We start from the raw sequence: 22,460 nt of genomic DNA, 5'->3' as shown, positions 1-22,460 counted from the left end.
TTTGCGGCGATTTTTGTGTGGGCGTGTCGGTGACCACCCCTGACCACTCGGTGAGTTTCACGTCTTTGTGGATAGAGGTTTGGTGCATTTTGGGAGGGATTGTTCCGGTGCACCTGTGCAGCCGTTGTAGAGGTAGTGGGTGATACAACAGAAAATTCTCGGGCCAGCATCATAGGTCCAAATTTCAGTCAAAACTGTTCTATTTCATCATAAACAATCTGAAAAGAGGGCTTTAAGTGTAAAATACCGAACTTGTCCTTTAATTTGTTAGGTTAAAGTTACATAACATAGCCTTTTATGCTGATTTGATATCAATTTTTAAGTGTAAATGCAAAATATTATTTTTCTAATGTGTGAGTGGTTAGATCAAACATAGGAAAAATTTGCATTGCGAAACCATTCAGATACTACTGAGATATTTGTGAACCACATTTTGCAAACATTTTAAAGTTCAAAGACTTACAACCTTCTGCATTTAAACAGGAGCATTTGTTTCTTTAGCATTCAATACAGCTGAATGTCACCGAACTGCTAAATAGTCATCTAATGGTTTTTGGGGGGTTCAATGGACGTTGATATGTTTACATCACTAAATTCCTACATGTTATTCCAAAGCCACATTTCTAAGTGCCCATTATCGTTTCTCATCCAAAGACAATTATCACAGTGGCTTTGTACACTTGTTCTCAGAATCATTTAGCGTTAATGGGGCTCAGGGAACATTCATTCCATATCAAACAGTCCGTTAAACCAGCTTGTGATGAGAGCCAACAGAGAACAGGTCAAAACCTCACAGCTACAGTTGAACCTCCTCAACGGCTGGCTGGAGGGTGGGTGGTTGGGTGGGTGGTGATAACTCGCTTGTTTTTCTAGGTTATATAAGTAGCCAGGCAACTTTCAAAATCCTTCCTGTCTGAAGTAAAACGTTGATTTTGACTTTGTGTCTGGCGGAGGTTCAACAGTCTCACTGTTATTAGGCCTAAACAGGTCATGAAATATATTGCATAACATTTTATGTGTTTTATGTAGCTGTATATCCATTTAAAATTGTAATTTTCTCTTTACTGATGCAAATGACAGCATATCGTTAAAATGAAAGAAAACCAATAGTAACAGAAACTGTGTTTGCATATATACACACGCAATCTGTTCGCTTTTATTTCGTCCAGAGGTTGAATGGCCAGTCTGCATCTGCATAAGCTCCATGCTGACCGATCCAGCATCACCGCTCACCCTCCAGGAGGCCTTTATGTCACTTAATTGTTCTTTTCTAAGCTTGGACGTCCTTGTGTCTTTGCTTTTCTACCGAGCAGCCTATCATTGTGCAATCTCCTCCATCTTCCCTTTTTTTGCCTTCTGACATGTTGTTTCAAAAGAGGCCATTCAGAGCTGCGGGGCACAATACCTGCAATTAAATCAGGGCAAATACGGAGAGTTTGAGTTTGGATAGACATAAGAGTATGTGCGGCGTTAGATCTTTAAAACAGTCCTCACAAACACTCGCTTTGCTTTCTCACCTTCTCACAAAGACAATAGGCTTTCTAAGTCCTGAAGCATTCAGATGGGTGTTAATCTTGCTTACTTGCACAAATAAACCCACGGTTTCAGTTGTGCATCTCCCTGCCCAAATTTAACTTCCCCAGGCTTTATCAGCCACAAAGACCAAGTGCTTTCAGGGATAGCGCTCTGTTTACGCAGCGCTATCATAGCAGAATTGTATGAGGTGTTGACGCTTCAGTCTGTGATAAGACTTCATTGTGTGTTAAAGGGACAGTAGTGTCTTTTCACCATAGCTAATATTTAAAGTGTCTCTTTCACAGGGGCTGATGTGGTGAAAACTGGTTGTGCTTTTTTCTAATCCACAGTAAACAAAGCAAAGAGGAAGAAATGAGTTTCATTGACTCGTAAGGCCGAAGTATAGTCCATTTTTTACCTTTACGCAAAGGTCCGCATACATGGCACGTAACGCAATTTTTGTTATCAGAAAAGCTCGATTTTTGATACCCTGCATACATTGTATGTGTATGGATGCGTATGCGTCTATGTAGTTTGAAGCTAAGGAGATGCATTGCATTATGTCGCAATAAGCATGCGTTGGACGTCTATGTACAGAGTCAAATAAGCTGTTTTGCAAGACTTACACTTAAAAAACAAACTATGTTTCGGGGTTTAGAAATGAAAAATAACAGACACAAGGTAGTATTTAAATCAGACAAAGTATAGTTTTGTTTAATTGTTTTAGCATCGAACTGTGTTTTTGATGCATGTTGGTGGCATACATTAATTTAGATCTTCTGACGCCAAGGTAAAAATGATTTTACAGTCAAACAGCCCATACAAAGTAAACAAGACAATCTTACGTGTGCAATATAGCTATCATCTAACTATTCTGTAATTCTAATAATAAACCTTCCCGCTGGAAAATCATTGACTCAGAATAGATGATAATAGACTATTATGTACAGACGATCAATCGGTTTAATGCAGCCAAACAGCCTTGAATCCCTTTAATGAATTATGACACTGCTTCATTTTCATTATTCTAACCTTGTCTGGGAATTCCCATCTATTGAGAGTAATATAAGGCCAAGATTGTCCACCTGATTTAGTGCACGTATGATGGTTGTTACAAAATGCCATGCGATGATTAAACAGGAAATACAACCAATGAGTCATTCGCACTGTAAAAAAAAACATGCAGCATGAAGTTAAAACACCTTGGTTTTGCAAGTCATTTCAACCTACTATTTTAAGTTTTGGCTTGTGATAAATTGAAATTATTTAACTTAATTTGTTAAGGTTAAGTAACACAAAAATATATGTTGATTTGAAAAAAAAATGATGCATATTTTTGCAAAGATGAATTACGCAGATTTTAATAAAAAATAATTTTGGTGTACCACACAGTAAGATTCATATTTTTATGTCTTTCAAAATAAAAGCCTAAGATGATACAAAATCATATCATGCATATCTGTAAGGTCCCTGAGAGGTTTTAAGTAATGGCAGGCACACAGTAGACTGTACCTATTGCCTTCCATAGTATTTGTTATTTCTACTATGGAAGGAAGTCAATGGGGTCAGTCTACTGTGTGCTTACCATTATTTGTAAAAATATCTTCTTTTGTGTTTAACAAAATAAACAAACTGAAACAGATTTAGAACAACATGAGGCTGGGTAAATAATAAGAGAATTTTCATTTTTGGGTGAACTATCCCTTTAAGTACATTTTTTCAAGTATGTGTACTATCAGTGTTTTTCTTTGGACAAGAAAACTTCACTACATACCAAAGCATGATGTCATTCTTTTTAGAGTTTCTGTTTAACATTTAATACTCAAAAACATTACAAGTTTAGTACTTTTTTACTTTTACTTAGGCCTAGATAAAACTTCTATTTATGTTTACTTCAGAAAAAGTAAAAAAGCACTGGATTTTTAATGTAATTAGGTATTAAATGAAATTTAATTACAAGTAGTGGAATAAAAAAGTATGATATGCTTTAGAATGTAGTGAAGTAAACATTTCTTAAAGAAACTTGCTCGAAAATGTAGGTACTACCATTTCACTTTTTAATATTTATATTCTGAAGAATAGTACACGAGGCCAGCAAACTAAAACACGCCTCTTGAGGCAGTGGGCGGGGTTAAGAGTTTCAGGATATAACTGAGAATCCAACAGCGCGGTGGTATTAGCAGTAGAATCAACAGTTACGAGCAGTTCAACACATTTCTTAACTGCAGAAAATCACAACAAGGCATCGTGACAATGCCATCTAATTTCCTCACGCCCTTCCTTGAGTTGGACGACGAATTTTGCAAGGTAAGTCGACTTTTTTAAACTTTAAATTGCAGGTAACTTTTAAAAGTAAACTTTTCAATTTTATTTTGCTAATGCGTTCGCACAAAGTATGTTAGGGGTTGTCTTCCTAACTTTTAAGCTAAGCAGAAGCTTTTATTTACAGCAATACACGCGTTACGCGTGTTCCCTAGTAATCGAACGCATTGCATTTGCGCTGCATGGTCTGTGCAACAGCACTACCCCGTTAAAAACTGCATAAAACACTACATAGTTTACTAAGATTTCCCTCTCTCTCTCTCCCTCTTCCCAGAGTTTTCGCAGTATTGATCTGACAGATGGCGCACAGCAGCAGCGCACGGTGGGATTCCAGCGCAGACATTCCTTATGTCCAGTCACTCTTCCCAACTCCAAATTCAACGACAACAGCCCGTGGCCTCTCCAGGGCATCAACTGGAACCTCGAGCAGAAACAACAGCTGCCCCGTTCCTCCCTCAATCACATCCCCTTCAGAGTCGACAGGTCTGTTAGTATGATCGAAGGACACGTGAGCAGTCTGGGGCCATGCGAGCCCACCGCGCCCCTTGCTCCACCGCCCGGCCTCAGCATCAGCAACAGTTCCCTGTCCTCTCCAAAGAGTCTCAGCGCCACCACGACGCCCATGTCCACCCGCTACAAGACGGAGCTGTGCCGCACTTATGAGGAGAGCGGCACGTGCAAATACGGTGCCAAGTGTCAGTTTGCGCACGGGATGGAGGAGTTGCGAGGCCTCAACAGGCACCCGAAGTACAAGACCGAGCCCTGTCGCACTTTTCACACCATTGGCTTTTGCCCTTACGGCGCACGGTGTCATTTCATACACAACGCGGACGAGATGCAAGGGAACGCGCACGGACACAAGAGCGCCAGGGAGCGACCTCAGTTGCTTCGGCAGAGCGTCAGTTTTAGCGGCTTCTCATCGCAAGCCCTGACCGGTTTCCACGCCGTGCCAGACGCGCTGGCCTTTTCCAGGTCATCTTCTGTGTCTCCTCCACCATCCACCGGTAGTCCCGACCTGCTCTCCCCTCTGTTTCCCGAGCCCGGTTCTTTGAAGCATAGCTACCCCTTCGCGGATGTGGGCAGCAATGACGCACCGCGTTTCTGCGCCATCACTGACTCCAAGTTTACCAGCAGCTGTGCGCAAAACCTGGCGTACGCGCTCAAGGGCCTGACGGCTCTCCAGCGCAGCGCATCCGCGGACTCTCTCTCAGACCAGGAGGGCTACAGCAGCTCAAGCAGCCTCAGTGGATGCGACTCCCCCGACATTGAGGGCAGGCGTTTGCCCATCTTCAGCCGCCTGTCTGTCTCAGACGATTAGACTAACATTACCTGTGCATATTGCATTCTTACTAAAGCAGTTTATCTGCTTTGATTTTGTAAAGTTTTAGACCTATTCTTTTTTTATATGAATTTGTTGTCAATGTATACTGTTGTATACCAGTTCCATGCTGCAGTGGGTACTTCACCTTAGATTTATTACATGTTTGGGACAGTTCACCTTGTTTTCTGCCCATTCTACTTAAGGTGACAGGGCTGTAAGAAGAAGCGCAGATGTTCTGGGCAATTCCCAATGCACCCACATTATATAGTCTAACCAAAGCTGAGCAACTTAGAGTATATACATATAGTGTAAAGTCTAACCCGCTCTCTGAACATACTGTAAGCAAAATGTAGCCTTTAGTTAAGGCATTTTTTTAATCGACAGTATTATCAAGTAGTTTAACCTAGTTTGTTCTAAAACCTATTTATTGCTTTTTTATAATATGCAGTGATTGCCTTCTTTGTTTGGGTTTATATGCATTTTGAAGAAGAAACAATGTAGATAAAGCTTTTTTGTCTGAGCCCATTCATCTGCTTTGCACGAGCTAACCCCTAGCTTTAATTCAGACCAGATGCACAGAGTCTAAAAGTTGGAGTCTCAGGAGGTATGATACACTCCACTATTCTGTAAACGTCTTTATATTCCGAGATATCCACATGACATTTATATGCAAACAAATGTGAATAGTGACAATGTACCAGAAAAGAGTGAAGTTGTAATAGCATGGTCTTCGTCTCGTGCACTCTTAGTTTTTATTTAAGAGGCGAAACAGGATATTTTCAATGTGTACATTTCTGCATTTGTGTACAACCGAGAACTTAAACACAGTTCATCACTTGGAAAAATTGTACTGGGTGTTCTTTTGTATTATGGGTCTATTGTATTATTTCTCTGCCTGTTTTGCCTTGTGACATAAGACACTCTTTTGTTAACTTAAAACTTATTTATTTTGTTTTTTCAAAGTGGGAAAACAGTATATTGTGTTGTGCTTTCGTTTCATGTTTGTTTATATATAATTTAAATGAACTGTTTACATTCCTTGGTATGGCAATGCCCATTTTCATTATAATATATTGTTTGAAAATAAACTTTCGAAGATGATTTGTTTGCTTCCTTTGTTTTTCTGAATTCCTGTAAGTTTTCATTGCAAACTGTTGTGTTTGTAGTAAACAGTTGGATGTGAGGCCCTCATATAATTTTAAACACACAAACACGGTTGAATGACTCTCCCCCCATCTGCCTATTAGAAAGAAAGAAGAATGCATACTTGACGGCTATTTTAATTATTCAAGCTGAAAACGCACACACACAAAAGACAAGTGAACAGATGAAGGCCTTTGTGTGCTACTTTGCTCATTGTTCAAGCATTTGTGCATGGAAGACCAAGAAACATCCCACTGTCCCATACGGTCATGGACAATAGCCAAAGGTCTCTCTGCCTTTTATTGAGACAGGCCCGGGCAGTAAATGAAATGCGGGGGCATTTCTCACATCAGGGCTCCTTTGTAAGGCCACTCTCCTTTTCTTAACAACATCTGTATGCTAATAGGACGGCAGAAGGGAGGAGTAATTTGCAAATGTATTGCAGAGCAGTAGGTCTTTGGAGCAACTTAACCAGACACTGCTGGGTACACACTTGTGGACGGGAAAGCGGGGGATTTTCTGAATAGCCCAATCACTTAGATTGGAGCTGGTGAGATGCTGTGTTTCTATACAAGTGGCAGGGATGCAACTGTGAACTTATAAAGGATTTATGATTTAAATAAATAAAGCTTACGTTTCCTGGAGATTGACTGTGATACCCTCCAGTATCCATTCAAATAAAATTGAATTCAAACTTTTAAACAGATTCTTGTTTATTTTGTGAGTTATTGGATATTTTCTTGAATTCAGTGATAGTCAAGAAGATGCGGATAAGAGCAATTTAGTTATTCAATACAATTCACAGAGTTCGTTTGTAACTACTTGCACCTTGTGGCCATAAACAATTATCCACACTGACATGGGAAAGTATATGTTAACACAAATATGAATAATGGGATAAAGAATAATGTATCGATTAACAGAAAATGCCATATGTTTTATTTATTAAAAATGGATTTCTCTATACTCCTATCCAGTCAACAAAATGATGCAGTTCTCCCTTTCAACCACATGATGTCGGTATAAGTTTGAAAAAGAGCCAAAGTATTTCTCCATGGCAGCAAGTTTGTGACTAGTAATTCTTTCCTACAGTACAAATGTTGCTTTCATTCAAAGAGCCAAGTATCCCATTCTCAGTGCTTTTTATGTCTGATTGGAGACATACGTACCTTAAATGTTGATTTAAATGTATTATTTTATAATACTTGTATGTAACATTTATTCAGCATGCTTTGGCAATCTTGTAGTATTTATGCCAGGGTCAATTAACTATGTATATATATACATTTATTCATTTATAGACATTTTTTTACATCGACTTAAAATAAGAAATATACAATAGCAGGTAATTTAAGCGAGTGCAATAATAAACCATATAGATTTACCATATAGGGCAAACTTAAATTATTATAAAGAAATATAAATAAATATTCTCACAATTAAATATTTAAATATTTTCTGGTGTTATGTTTTTATTTATGCCAATTTGTTTGTCATATAAACAGACCAAAGGTCAAGTTAGCCATGTGTTCCTTCTGCTGGTAAAACCCCTACTGAAAAATCCAGCAAAGACCAGCATAAAAGCTGATAGCTGGTTTTAGCTGGTTTAGGGTGGCAGTAACTGGTCTAAGCTGCTCCTCCCAGCCTGGCAAAGCTGGTCAAGCTGGTGGGTCAGCTGGTCTTCCAGCATGACCAGCTAAGTCCAGCTAGACCAGCTTAAAAAGTGACCAAAACACAGCTAGACCAGCTTAAAAAGTGACCAAAACACAGCTAGACCAGCTTGCTACACCAGCAATACCAGCTAAAACCAGCTAAAGCTGGTTTTTACAGTAGGGCCAGCACACCAGCAAGACCAGCCTATGTTGTGTTTTGGGAATTATGCTGGTCTATGCTGTTTTCTTCAGCATTTTCAATGAAGACTGCAAAAAATGTGTCCTAGCTGTCTTTGAAAACAACCACATACATACAAAGGCCTTATTTTTGCTTAAAAGTATCTATATTAAATCGGAAATAGGCTTCCAAAGCACAAGTTCAGTGATCTTAAACAGGGCCGTAACCACAGACATTGATGGGGACATGTCCCCTCAATAATAATAAAAATTGCCAAATTGTCCCTTCCAATATTTGACATATTAAAAGGGCTCCAGACTGCATTTGTGAGCAAAAATATAAAATTGCAAGTGGCAATTTAAACATTATGATTTTTATGTTTGCATGCTATAACGCGCGCAGCAGCAGCCTATCACATCATATGTTGTGTTGGCGTAATAAAATAAGATGCAGTATGTGTAGGTGTGACAGAGTAAGTGCCAAAATATGGATTTAAGCGAAAATCACCTTTCCTGTGAGATTTAACCAAACAAATGTTCAGTGACTGTAATGCGTAGACCATTAAAAGTGAACAGGAAACAAATAGAAATAAACAGTATGGGGCAGTGATCCAGATGACTTTTCTAATTGGCCAGGCATGATGACATTGCTTTCATGACCTCAACAGTCGCATGCCAGTGAAAACAGTTACATAGCAGAGACAAGACCCAACTTGAATGAGGCAAACGCATGAGCTATTTTTTATAGCACAATTGCGCCCCCTCGAGGAACACGTCTTTGTTTTCGTTATGACCCAACAGTCTACCAACCCTTGTGTGCTTTTTTCATCTGTGCATATTTCCAGTTTCAGAAAAGGGGAAATGTAGACTTATCACAGGACTATTAAACATGCAAACGAACAATTCAATGTTATACCAATGTGGAAATCATTCAATGAAACTAAAAATATGAAAATAAGGAACTTCAATAGACACACAGTCATGCGGTTAAAATGTAACATCAACGACTAAAAGTGTGTGAATGATTAAAAATGGAGCTAGATGTGAATGCATTCATGAATAAAGTTAATAAATCACCCACTACTATAGGCCTATATAACAGAAACATAATATATTAGTATAATAAATCAGGTCTACTCCAAATATATGGTACTGATTAATCTTTGGCCCATCTAACTCATTTGGTTGTTTTCTCTCCATTGTGCATCATTTTAAAATTGAAAACATACCAATAAACACACTGACTGAAAGCTCTGTTTTTCACACATACAACCACATGCCCCAACTGCAGAAAAATATATGAGTTAAAAACACAGATAATGTGTGACAAGAAATTTCTGTAGTACCCAACAATGCATCAAGTTAATGTGAGATGGGAAGGAAGTGCTAATGTTAATAATACTTACAACAAGTCTGTGAGAAAATACATCTGGTGGTGACTGCCTAGAGCGGAAAGTGATAGATCGGCAGATCTTCACATGTGCTGTAGAAAAATAATGCATGGGTTACAACTACCAAAGCATTTGTCGGATTGTGATTGTACTAATTTTAAATAAGTGGTGTTTGTGAGCAAGCGTAAGTCTAATGAGGTTAAATACCCACAGGAATTAGGTTCAAATGAATTCTGAGCAGTTTAATGTCAACACAAAATAAAAATATTAAAACTGTAGCTGGATGTATGAAAGGTTATCATACCAAACATACAAGCAAAGGCAAAAATTCAAGTTGTAACAGGAAAACATAACCCCTCCCCTCTGTTACACTCATCAAAAATTACAAAGAAAAGGAAGGAAGGAAGGGTGTGGTTTTGTATTAAGGTTATTTTTTCTGGCGCATGCGTTTGTGTGACACTTTGTGCAGTCTAGATAACCAAAGGGTGTAACTGCAAAATTCTCCCTGAACACATTTTTTGGTTGACTTCTCTTGAGAGCAACCAGACAAAATAGGTGCGTACGGTATAATATTGTACCCCAAAATGTACAACATTTCAATGAACCTTTGGGGGTACCACCCACACTGTCAAAAAATTCAGTAGAAATTACAGTGTTATTGCAGCTGGGTTGCCGGTAATTTACCGTAGATTTAAATTTATGTTATTTACTGGCAAGAGTTTGTTCAAAGTTAATGAATTTTAAATATTAACAAGTCTTTATCTTTACAGAATAAAACTATACAATAACAGCCTCATGCAAAGCATTCTGGGAACCTTTTTTAGTTTTTTGCTTCAGATTTTGTTTCCCAGAATGTTTTGCTTGATGCTGTTTTTTTAGTTTTACTCTGTAAAGACAAAGACTTGTAAATGTTTAATGTTCATTTAACTTTTAACAAAATGTTGCCAGTAAAAAACATAAATTTAAATCTACAGTAAGTTACTGGCAACCCAGCTGCAATTTCTACTGAATTTTTTTTACAGTGTGACAGAAAAGGTACAGTTTTAAACCTTTTTTTCTGACAGTGATATGGCAAACAGTAACATGTGGAAGGGCGTTTCAGTCTAAAGACCTTGATAGCCATCCGATACAGGAAGTGAAATAACATCTCTGAGCAAAACAGCGATTACTTACCCTAAAATAAACTGATCTACCAGATACCAGTTTTGTGTATTGGATCAATGAAAGAAGAAGCAAAGTCCTCCCACTGGTTTTGTTGTTTTTAAAGGCCATGTTCATGGTCAAATTGATGTTTACATAGTTTCTGGGTTACAGGCAAATGGGACAGTATTTACTTTACAACGGGAAACCAATATTATATAAAAATATATGTTTGTATCAGGATAATGCTTTTAAAGCAAGTCACAAAAACACATTTATACCATTTTTTTAAAATATTTGCAGACTTTGTATTTCTAACTGTTTGCATGTTTCTTAAAGGGGACATATCATGATTTTTCATGTTTAAGTGCTATAATTGGGTCCCAAGTGTTTCTATCAACCTAGAAAATGTGAAAAAGATCAACCCAGTAACTTAGTTTGGGTAAACCTTTCTCTGCAATCATGTGAAAAAATAGGTCATTTTTGCTCGCACCTACAAAGTGACAATTTTAATATGCAACAAATGAAGAGTTTGGTTCCAAAACGCAATAAATCCATTTTGACAAATTTTGGTAAAAACGTGTTTTCTATACCAAGAAAGTGACAAGATGAAAACAACAATTTTCTGTTACAAACTTTCACATAGCATCTTTAGGTTATAAAAACATAAAAAATTCAAATCCATAAGTTGATTTTCAAAGATTTACTATAAAAACGGATTATTTTTTCCACAAAATGCAATAAATCCATGACAAGTTTTTATTCAAAATGCTATAAATCTATTGAATCAATAGCCTATATAAATGTGCATTCATCTTTGCCATGTTATATTCATTTAGTTGACTAGTTGTACACACTAATTAAAAATATAAACATTTATGGCATTAATCAAAACACTTACTTTGTCATATTAAGATCACTGTCATTGCGGTTACTTGACGTCGTCGCTTAACGTCTTTCACAGCGATCAGCTGTAAAATGTTTTTGGTCCTGCTCAATTTTCGTTGACTTTGAGTAAAATTATGGAAAGTTTTTCGTAAGATCCTCTGGGGTCAATGTGTTAGCATGAGAAGCTTGCTGTCGGGAGGACAAGCACCCGTCTCCCGAGTGCCTCTCAGGGAAAATATTAGATGTTGATGGCTTACGTTTCTTTCCCATCACAGAAAACCATCACAGGTTTAGCGATGCAATTAAAGTATTATTTTGTTTTGTTTGTTGATCACGTAGTACAAAGTAGATGAGGAAAACCAGGACTCCGTGTACTCAGCGCGTCCGCCATTGTTTGTTTACATTGCGTGACTGGTGGGCTGTAATATCAGAAATGGATTTATTGCGTTGTGTAAAAAAGGGGGAGTGGCGTTTGTCGCATTTTGGGAAAAAAGGGAGAAAAGATGACAGAATAACACGGCGGATATTGGATTTTGCGTAAAATTAAGAATTTACTTTTAACTACTGACCTGATATAATACTGATTTTGGCAGTAACTCATTTTTTTCAAAAATGGCGTTTATCGCGTTTTGGAACCAAACTCTTCAAATGATCTATATGATATCTATACAGTATGTATTCTGGGGACACTAAAGATTTATTTTACATCTTAAAAAAGTCTTGTGAAATGTCCCCTTTAATAGGTGCTGCTTTTATTGTCCTGTCAGATATGTAGGCCTACATTTATAATTTTGGCAAAACTAAAAATGAGAGTCTTGCACACTTTACATACTTTTTATAACACATGAAATCGAAAAAGTATTTTCTATACAAATTACTATCATTTTTGATATAAGTATGCCTTCAGAAAGGTAACAGGTTGACACTTGTACAGTTTTTAAATGACATTTCAAGACTTGCTCATCATAGCGAAACTACACTCTCATGAGACCCTTAAAACAGGAAACACCTGAACTTGCCTCTCCTCTAAAAGCACTCAACCATAACAGCACTTTATTGATTTATGGAGAAGCAAACAAATAAATTAATGATCTTACTACTGTACTACTAGCTTCCACGCTATAGCTTACGCTTGAACCTTGTTTGTGTGATACTGCAAACATACCAAGGCGAATTGCAAATTATGTGGCAATATTTCCTTATCTGCAAGTCGCATACATGAGTAAAAGCATCTGCGAAAAGATGTGTGAAAGCAAACTGCAAGCTGCTTCTTAGAAAAAATAAATAATTAAATATGTTTAATTATCAATGTTTGCAAGATACAATACAAAATCATGATAATGGATTTGATATTACAAGACAAGGGAAGACTATTATTAGATTAACAGATGTAACAGAGAGAGAGAGAGAGAGAGAGAGAGAGAGAGAGCATTTAACACAAGATGGTATCTTCATATAGCACCTGTAACATTGTGCAAGCATAGCTGTGCATTACTGCACATAAATGCTACATGCCCCAACTTTAAACTTTGTACCACTATAAGGGATTTGTACTGCATGACAGCAATTCTACCCAGCTTAGTATTTCGATTTTTATTTATCCTCTTATTTTACAAATAAATGTTTTGCTTGGCTCAAATAAGAACAGACATGCCACTTTTGGATGTGTTAATGCATTTACATGGGTTATTGTTTTATTATGGGCCTAAATGCTTAAGGATTTAATCATTTGTTAAGGTAAAAAAATAAATGTTCAAATATTTTTATAGACATGCTCATACTAGTATTAGTATTTTATATACAAATGCATCATAAATGAAGAATGCAGATATGAGCTGTTTTTGTCAAACGTCCAAAACCCCGTAAGCTATGTGCTTTAAGAATCCCCTTTTGCACTGAAGTAAACGCTTGATAAAGTTTTGGAGGGTTGAGTAACCCCGTGTTACTCAACAGCATCACACATCTGAAACATTACTGTATCATTTCTCAATTTCGACAAGACAGTTTGAAGGAGTGTCAGCTAAAGTCCACGCGCACGTCCACCTGCATGACCAAAGAGAAATACAAAGACGGGTGTCATCAAAGAAGAAGAAGAAGAAAGTGGAAACTTAAGATGGCAGTGCAGAAACACTTTGTAAACTCGTGTCGGATTTGTGGATAATGTATTTCAGCAAGTCATTATAACTCTACATGAACCGTCTCACGGGATATGAGCTGACAGTGTTTTTCATGTACGCACATCACTTTGATCGGGATGTTTTCAAAAGGTAAACGCTTCACAATGTCATTGTTATCTCATGTTTTATGCATTTTAAGAGTACCGCTATATCCCAGAATTAGCCACTTTCGCTTTCGTTTGATTTGGCCGATTGCTTTAAAAACACGCGTAGGAATAAAATACCAATGTCAATCGCTTACATGGTTTAAAAACACGTTATGCTGATAGGAAAGGTCTCAAATAACATTATAATCGATTAAACGTTTCGTATTAAAAATGCGCTGCTTTACAGGAAGTGATGGGACCGTTACAACTAGGCGCGTGTGCGCGTGAAATCACTAGGAAAATTAAACTCAACTAAAAGTAAAACCGTAAAAACGTGGTTACTAGTGGAAAGCCACGCATTTGCTACGGTAACCATAGTTTAAGCATGGTTGAGAAGCATTTATTTATTTTGTTTGCTAACATTATTGTGGGTGTTTTGCCATATAAGCCATCTTTAGGTATATTATGGCTGATTTTAGATGGGCTGGGTGAAGGTGTATCTGGGGATTAAAATTACTTTTTAAAATGCAAAATTATTGGATAGTAAAACAAAATGTTTGTAAGCCTGTGTAATTTGTCATGTTGAAAGGAAAAACTTTATATAATAATTGGAATTAAATATGGCAATGACAGTAATAAAATACACATTAGTTAGTCTAATATGGCAAATTATGCAGTAAACCTAAATTCATATTTGAAACAGATAAAATGCTTAAAAGCTAAAAGAAACTGAGGAGCCTTTCATTTCAAGCCTATTCCAGCAGTCAAAGCCTGCTGTCAATGTTTCGTTACGGACTGTTACGGCTTGATACGGCCTAACAATGGAAACTGATAAAGACACACAGCCCAACACAGTATTACTACCACTTTACCCCCACAACTAGAATCTAAAAACTGTTAAATGTCCTTGCTGGGTCTTTTTACAGTTTGATGCATTTTATTTTGCTACACAGTGTTGATATGGCAGCAAGTAAATTAACAAAGTTTCGACATCCAGCGTCTGTAACTTATTAAACAATGTGCATTACCACTCTACATTAGTTAATGGGCAGTTTAAAAAGAAAAAAGAAATAGCTGCTGAACCTGTCTGTACTGGACTGGACAAGTTTATCTTATAGCATTATTTCTAATAGTGTAGAAGTGATATTTTAACCCTGTTTTAAACAAACCTTAAGATAATGCAAAAATTCATGTTAGCATTACACTTTCATGCCATGAATGTCTAGATTAATGGAACAGCAGTTTTATCGGCAGTTTCGACCCAAATGCTTATTACGCCATAAAGACAAGGTCTGCCAGTTTATCAAAATAAACCCATAAACATTCAAATGTGTGATGTGTCGGCAGATTATATTTATCTGCCAGTTTATAGACTTATCAGCATACTATCAGCTATAGCATGAAAATGTTGGTATATATAGATTACTATTTAACTTTGTGAAAGCCATTGATCTATAGAACGTTAACAGTGGGAGGTGATGCCACCAGCAGCAGCCATATTGGTATCTTAACCTAAAGAAGGCATCATTGGAAAATCTACTTCCTAATTCGCCTATATATACTAGTATATACTTATGTCCTAATGGTTTGTAATGTTTTTTTGTGTGTTGGGAAAGTAGAGGAGAGCAGGGGCGAAAGTACCATTGTTTCAGAAAAACATAATTTTTAAAGCTAATGTTTTAGACAGATATATTTTTGCTGTGGTCAATAACTCACAAGTGTGGTCTATCAGTACCAAGTGTTAAACAAATGTAAAATAACTTCAGTATACTTTCACTTTGAACTTGAAGTAGCAAATTGTTACTTTTGACCCTGTTAGCTGGGACGAAGGTGGGTCAAAAGTAACACAACAAGATAGATTTTTGTGTTAAGCTTGTTTTTATTAAATATACAGACATGACTATGACCTTATTAATATGTAACTGCAAACATAATTTGTCGTTCATCTTTGCAAAAAATAATTAAATTACATTTTATTTTAAAATTTCAGTTTCATCAAATGTTTCAAAAGCAACCCGACAGTATAAACTTGAATTGTTCAGAATAAAACATTTTGAACACTATGAAAATACAGCCCCAAATCAGAAAAAGTTGGGACACAGTAGAAATTGTGAGTAAAAAAGGAATGGAATAATTTACTAATCTCATTCACAATAGAATGTAAATAGCATATCAAATGTTGAAAGTGAGACATTTTGAAATGTCATGCCAAATATTGGCTCATTTTGGATTTCATGAGAGCTACACATTCCCAAAAAAAGTTGGGACAGGTAGCAATAAGAGGCCGGAAAATTTAAATGTACATATAAGGAACCGCTGGAGAAGGACCAATGTTTAGGAATAGGAATGTTGTCCCATTTTTGTCTAAAACAGGCTTCTAGTTGCTCAACTGTCTTAGGTTTTCGCTGTCACATCTTCCTCTTTATGATGCGCCGAATGTTTTCTGTGGGTGACAGATCTGGACTGGAGGCTGGCCATTTTAGTACTCAGATCCTCTTCTATGCAGTCTTGACGTTGTAATTGATGCAGTATGTGGTCTGTGATTGTCATGTTGAAAAATGCAAGATCTTCCCTGAGAGAGACGACGTCTGAATTGGAGCATATGTTGCTTTAAAGGCGGAGTCCACAATGTTTGAAAAACGCGTTGGAAAAGGAGACGGGCCGACTACCAAAACACACTTATAGCCATTCAAATCAAATCAAATGCCGGGTTGTGTATGTGTGGGACGGGTCTATCAACAGAAGGTCCAGATTCTATTGGGGTAGGGGCGTGTTTGTTTAGGTGATTTCAAATATCAACATTGGCTTTCAAACATCATGGACTCCGCCTTTAAAACTTGGATAAACCTTTCAGCAATGATGGTGCCTTTCCAGATGTGTAAGCTGCCCATGCCACACGCACTCATGCAACCCCAAACCATCAGAGATGCAGGCTTCTGAAATGAGTGCTAATAACAACTTGGGATGTCCTTGTCCTCTTTAGTCCGGATGAAATGGCGTCACAGTTTTCCAAAAAGAACATTTGATTCGTCTGACCACAGAACATTTTCCACTTTGCCAAAGTCCATTTTAAATGAGCCTTGGCCCAGAGAAAATGCCTGCGCTTCTGGATCATGTTTAGATATGGCTTCTTGTTTGACCTTATGGAGTTTTAGATGGCAATGGCGAATGGCACGGTGGATTGTGTTCACCGACAATGTTTTCTGTATATGATGCAGTGCCATCTAAGGGCCCAAAGATCACGGGCATCCAGTATGGTTTTCCAGCCTTGACCCTTACGCACAGAGATTGTTCCAGATTCTCTGAATCTTTGGATGATATTATGCACTGTAGATGATGATAACTTCAAACTCTTTGCAATTTTCTCTGAGAAACTCAGAAAACTATTTTTCGCCGCAGCATTGGGGGAATTGGTGATTCTCTGCCCATCTTGACTTTTGAGAGACACTGCCACCCTGACAGGCTTTTTTATACCCAATCATGTTGCCAATTGACCTAATAAGTTGCAAATTAGTCCTTAAGCTGTTCCTTATGTGTACATTTGCATTTTCTGGCCTCTTGTTGCTACCTGTCCCAACTTTTTTTGGAATGTGCAGCTCTCATGAAATCCAAAATGAGCCAATATTTGGCATGACATTTCAAAATGTCTCAATTTCAAAATTTGATATGTTATTTGTATTCTATAGTAAATAAAATATAAGTTTATGAGATTGGTGGATTGTTCCATTCCTTTTTTGCTCACAATTTCTGCAGTGTCCCAACTTTTTCTGATTTGGGGTTGTAAATGAGCATAATATAAATTCTGAACATAATGCAGCAGTGTTAGCAGCGGGACAAACGTAACAAACTTTACTCTCGTCCCGACAGGAACTTCTGACATTTAAACCTGATTTACTTTTATTATGAAAAAGAAGGCAAACTTTAAGGATGTGTTAGAGCACTAAATAACCTGTAGATTGGTCAGTACTGTAACACATAAAACAAGGAACACAACGGCTGTTTCTCAATTCCAAGAACGCAAAGAACAGACTTGCGTTCTCGTGGAGATCGGTCTTGCCAGGCGACCTCGGAAAAATGAACTCAGAAGGTCGCGAGAACATAGAACGCACTTGTGAGAGTTGAGATGTGTGTGATCTTCCTGTTCGTCACCTGACCACCGCCATTGTTTTGACGCAATGACATCTGGGGTGTAACGCGATTTCGGCGCACAGGTCTGCACTCGATGCGTCCTCGATATCAAGAACACATCCGGGTATTTTCATGTGTCCTCTGTACTTGCGTTCTTGAGAATTGGAATTGAACTTCGACAGTTAATGATGACGTAGAGCAAGAACACAAAGACGCAAGATCGCTGAGGAACGCATTGAGAAACAGCCAATGTGTTTTTATTAAAAAAAAATACAGCTTTAGGCATTTACTTACAATGGTCGGAAACAGTTTTCCGGAGCTATACGCGAGAAACGATGACTATTTAACACGATATTTGTCAGCTCTGTCAAGGGTTGCGTGCTAAAGATGCTGTCATGGGCTGTTTCTCAATATGCGTTCTTCGGCGATCTTGCGTCCTTGTGTTCTCGCTCTAACGTCATCATTGACTGTGAAAGTTCAATTCTCAACAACGCAAGTGCAGGGGACGCATGAGAGTGCCCGGAGGTGTTCCTGATATCGAGGATGCATCCAGTGCAGACTTGCGTGCTGAAATCTGGGGAGGTCACGTGACCAACAGGAAGATCGCAAACATCTCAATTCTCACAAGTGCGCTCTGTGTTCTCGCGACTTTTTGAGTTCGTTCTTCCAAATTCGCCTTGCAAGACCAATCTCCACGAGAGCACAAGTCCGTTCTTTGCGTTCTTGGAATTGAGAAACAGCAATGGTTTGGAATGCAAATGCAGTCAGGGCTCTGCGAAAATCACTTTGTTACTTTTGTCCCACGTTGCGTCCCATGTAATGTTTACTCTTTAATTTTATTAAGCGCACACTGCTTATTTAAAACATGATCAAAACAGTGATCAATTTTAATGCTAAAAAACCAATGGGTGCATTACTATATTTAAACATGCAATGTTTTGGTACAAATGCACATAATTCTATTGCATTATTATCATTCTGATTCTTTATTTATTTTGGTTGCTGTAGGAAAATGTGAGGTGAAATATGAATTATTGGACAATGCATCAGAATCAAATCCTTCTTCTATCAAGAGGAGTTGTTTACCCAAGATCTCTACTTTCATTTTGGGTTTGGTTATTCTCATGTATATCTTATTTATTTTTCCCAAAATACGAAAAGAAATCTCTACACAGTACAGATATCCCAAACCAATTGGACCAAAGCCAAAGAATCATGAAGCAGCTACAAAAAGTCCTCCCCCCTCAAAAGTGTGCAATATCGAAGTGGAAAATGGCCCTTTGGTCAAAGTCGGCAGTTATAGAACATATGTGATCGCCTCTTACATGGATCATCGTTACGGACCCAGGCAAATAACGTCTGTTGCCATCGCCCATCGTTATGAGGATGTGCCTTACCATTGTATGATGTGTTGTGAGGGGGGGAACATTTCTTCAACCAGAGCCTGGCGTTCAATTCATAGCGACCACTATAACTTTGACTATGGCACTGCTGATATTTCATGCAAATTCAGTCCTGACTGTTCTTCACCGACACATGTGGCAATCACATCCAGTGACCAAGCTGGGAGTATAACGTCCTTCCAACCAATCCAAAATCTAGTAATTCCAAAATCTTTCCCTTTCAACTTTACAGTTTGCATCTCTGTAATGTTCCACTACAGCAAAGTGTTGAATGTAATCCAGGCTATGGAGATGTTCAAACTGCTTGGAGTCCAAAGGGTGGCGATCTACATATCCAGCTGCAGTTCAGAAACGCAGAGGGTTCTCGACTACTACGTGAAAATGGGTTTTGTTGAGCTCATCCCATGGACCGTTGAAGATTACATCAAAGTGTCTATGGGATGGCAGAAAGATAAATCTCCAGGGGAATTGCATTACCACGGACAAGTGCCTGCACTCAATGACTGTGTCTATCGATATATGTATCAAAGCCACTATGTGGCCTTACAGGACCTAGATGAACTCATTTTGCCTTTGAATGTAAAAACCTGGACTGAACTGTTGCAAGAGCTGGAGAAGATGCACGGCACAGAGGTGGGTTTTGAGTTCGAGAACAATGTGTTTCCGTTCACGGCTAAAGCTCAAATGAAATATGATCAGAAAATCTGGGAAAAGATAGAGGGAATAAATGTTTTAAAATATGTTGACAGAATACCTGTTAACCCCCATGTGTTTAACAACATCAAAGTTATAGTGAATCCTCGCCTGGTTCTCGAGGCTACTGTACATGGCCTGCTAAAGACTGTAAACGGACACTCTACAGTCAGAGTAAACCATGACATTGCACGCATGTACCACTCGAAAAACATTGATTACCCATCAGACACAAAGCTTATAAGAGATGAACGTCTCTTGGAATACGCAAAAGACCTAATACCAGCTGTTTCTAAAGTTTTACAGGACTGTGGATTCATTAAAACGTAAATGCCACAATATAGATTTTTAATTGTCAAGTAAATTAAAAATGATAAAATAATGTGATATTAAGCGACATTGCACTATAATAATGCTAAACGTTAAACAGCTCTTGTGCTTGTGCTATAGCAAAAAAAATAGTACAGATCAATAATGTGGCCATTAAGTAAATGACATTATAATGAAAGTATAAAGAACCATGAGTATGATTGATGTTCACAGGTTAATTCTTTAACATGTACTGCCATAATTTTAAGCCCTATATTTGAATATGCTGCAAATCTTCAACCAGTTGTGACTTATGTAAAATTGTGATTGTATATTTGGGATCAAGGACATATATTAAAATGAGATTTTATTTAAGATAACACAACATTTTGATGTGTAACTCATTCTTACAACTATTGCAAATGAAAAAATATATTTTTTTAAGGGTTGTTTCTTATAATGAATTTTAGGCGCTGTTTCACAGACAATGCTCAGATTAAGACAGGATTATGACTTAGTTAAATTAGGATTTATAAGTAGGTGTTTTCCAATATTTTACTATGTTCTTACCTCAACTTAGACGAATTAATACATAAATATATTTTTTCAATGCGTGCACTTAATCTTTGTAGTTAGAAGCAACCAGACCTCAGGCGCAGTAATATTGACAGAAGTTTGAGCGACAGGAGGAGTAGTCAGGAGTGATGATATTACTGCACCGATACCGATTCGCACGGGGCGAAAGTGTTAACGCTTTACGGAAGGCTTGCCTGAAGCATCGCCAAAAGCCAATCACAGTGGCCGCAACACATGCTCCGGTCTTCCAGAAACGTAATTGGCTGGTTCTGCCTAGGTTATTTGCATAAGGCTATCTGATTGGCTGACGCACGTGTTGCCGCTGAAAAGTTGAGAAATGTACAACTTCTGTCGCAAGCACTGACTCTGCGCCACATTTCCTTGTATATCGGTGCTCAACACTCCAGTTTAGTAGGTGGCGGTAGTGCACCATAAGCTGGTTTGCCAACCGCCATAAAATTGCAGAAGAAGAAGAAGACTCTGCGCCAACGGATCCACAATTCAGTCAAAAGTGAATGGGAAGCGTTAACGCTTACGCCCTGTGTGAATGTACCGTAAGTGCTCTTCCGCCATACATATAGTTCTCATTTTTAACTGCTTAAAAAAATTGGCACTTTTATTTTGTGCAACCATACTTAAGGGCTCGTTATAGTGGTGCGTAGGTCCTGCGGCGTAGGCGCGACGGCGTAGGTTCCGCGTCGGTTTTCATTTATACTTTTGCGTCGTCGTCCGCTTCGACGTGCAAACACGCGCGCAGGCTGCTGGTAGGCAGTAACCACGCGTGTAACCACAGTAGCAGCGCGAACGCCAAAGAAGAAGCAGCTTTGCAAGTTAAGCCATAAACGAAGAAGAAACAGCAACTTGTTTTGTATAATTTGAGAAGACCAGCAATGATGGATGTAAATAAACAGTGACTTTTGTTGCAGTTTGAGTTAAATCACTCCTCAACTTGGCCATTCTTTGTTTTCACCGTCGCAAACGGAAATCCCTATGACGCAGGTTTTTTTACCTGACGGGAGGGGTTCTGGTTGACCAATCACAGCGCTTGCGGTCCGCGTAGAACTGACGCGCTGTAAAAAATTTTGCGAGGTGCGCGTCAGGCTACGCAGAGCTACGCACGACTATAAATCGCCCTTAACTCGTGTAACTACTCATGTAACAGTCTTTAAATAGGGAAAACATGGAAGTGTTTGTTGGCTTCTAGTTTTATCCCTGTTTGGATCCTAAGGAATGAATGGGGCTAGGCTAAATACTAACACATTCACAACGCAAAAGGTGGTGTTTTCCTTTAAAAAAAATACTAGTGTGCAACTTGAGACAAAACTATGGCACTGATATATTTTAAGATATATTTCACGAGTTCGCATTAACATGTAATCGATAGGGAATGAGATAAAGCATATTTGGCGTGCTGTCCGAGGAGAGGGCTCCGAGCTCGGAATTTTAGCCCGAACCCAGAGTACTCCCCTCTCTTTGACTGTGATGAATGAATCTAGATGAGAGTGAGGTGATGGGGTGGAGGTGGGATGCTGCAAAAAA

The 22,460-nt window shown here is 38.2% G+C and overlaps 2 protein-coding genes and 1 long non-coding RNA gene across 3 annotated transcripts; 2 read left to right on the top strand and 1 right to left on the bottom strand.

Moving 5' to 3' along the window:
• Window positions 1-380: 380 nt before the first annotated feature.
• On the bottom strand, window positions 381-12,206 carry LOC129419505 (uncharacterized). The gene is made up of 3 exons (XR_012357679.1): window positions 11,563-12,206; window positions 9,537-9,613; window positions 381-1,405 (listed from the first exon to the last, which is right to left on the bottom strand). It is a non-coding gene; the product is annotated as an uncharacterized lncRNA (long non-coding RNA).
• Window positions 3,662-6,259, top strand: sb:cb81 (mRNA decay activator protein ZFP36L1). Its single transcript, XM_055174637.2, has 2 exons — window positions 3,662-3,822; window positions 4,112-6,259. The coding sequence occupies exons 1-2, from the start codon at window positions 3,769-3,771 to the stop codon at window positions 5,153-5,155; spliced, it is 1,098 nt and encodes a 365-aa protein (XP_055030612.1). The 5' UTR covers window positions 3,662-3,768; the 3' UTR covers window positions 5,156-6,259.
• A 1,253-nt stretch (window positions 12,207-13,459) lies between the features above and the next one.
• LOC129419133 (uncharacterized) lies at window positions 13,460-20,742 on the top strand. The gene is made up of 2 exons (XM_055174170.2): window positions 13,460-13,816; window positions 18,949-20,742. The coding sequence occupies exons 1-2, from the start codon at window positions 13,804-13,806 to the stop codon at window positions 20,364-20,366; spliced, it is 1,431 nt and encodes a 476-aa protein (XP_055030145.2). The 5' UTR covers window positions 13,460-13,803; the 3' UTR covers window positions 20,367-20,742.
• Window positions 20,743-22,460: the final 1,718 nt, after the last annotated feature.

Source organism: Misgurnus anguillicaudatus, chromosome 15, assembly GCF_027580225.2.
Source record: "Misgurnus anguillicaudatus chromosome 15, ASM2758022v2, whole genome shotgun sequence".
Classification (NCBI taxonomy): Eukaryota; Metazoa; Chordata; class Actinopteri; order Cypriniformes; family Cobitidae; genus Misgurnus; species Misgurnus anguillicaudatus.
Note: the sequence above shows the minus strand (reverse complement) of the source record. Positions and strands in the feature narration are given on the sequence as shown.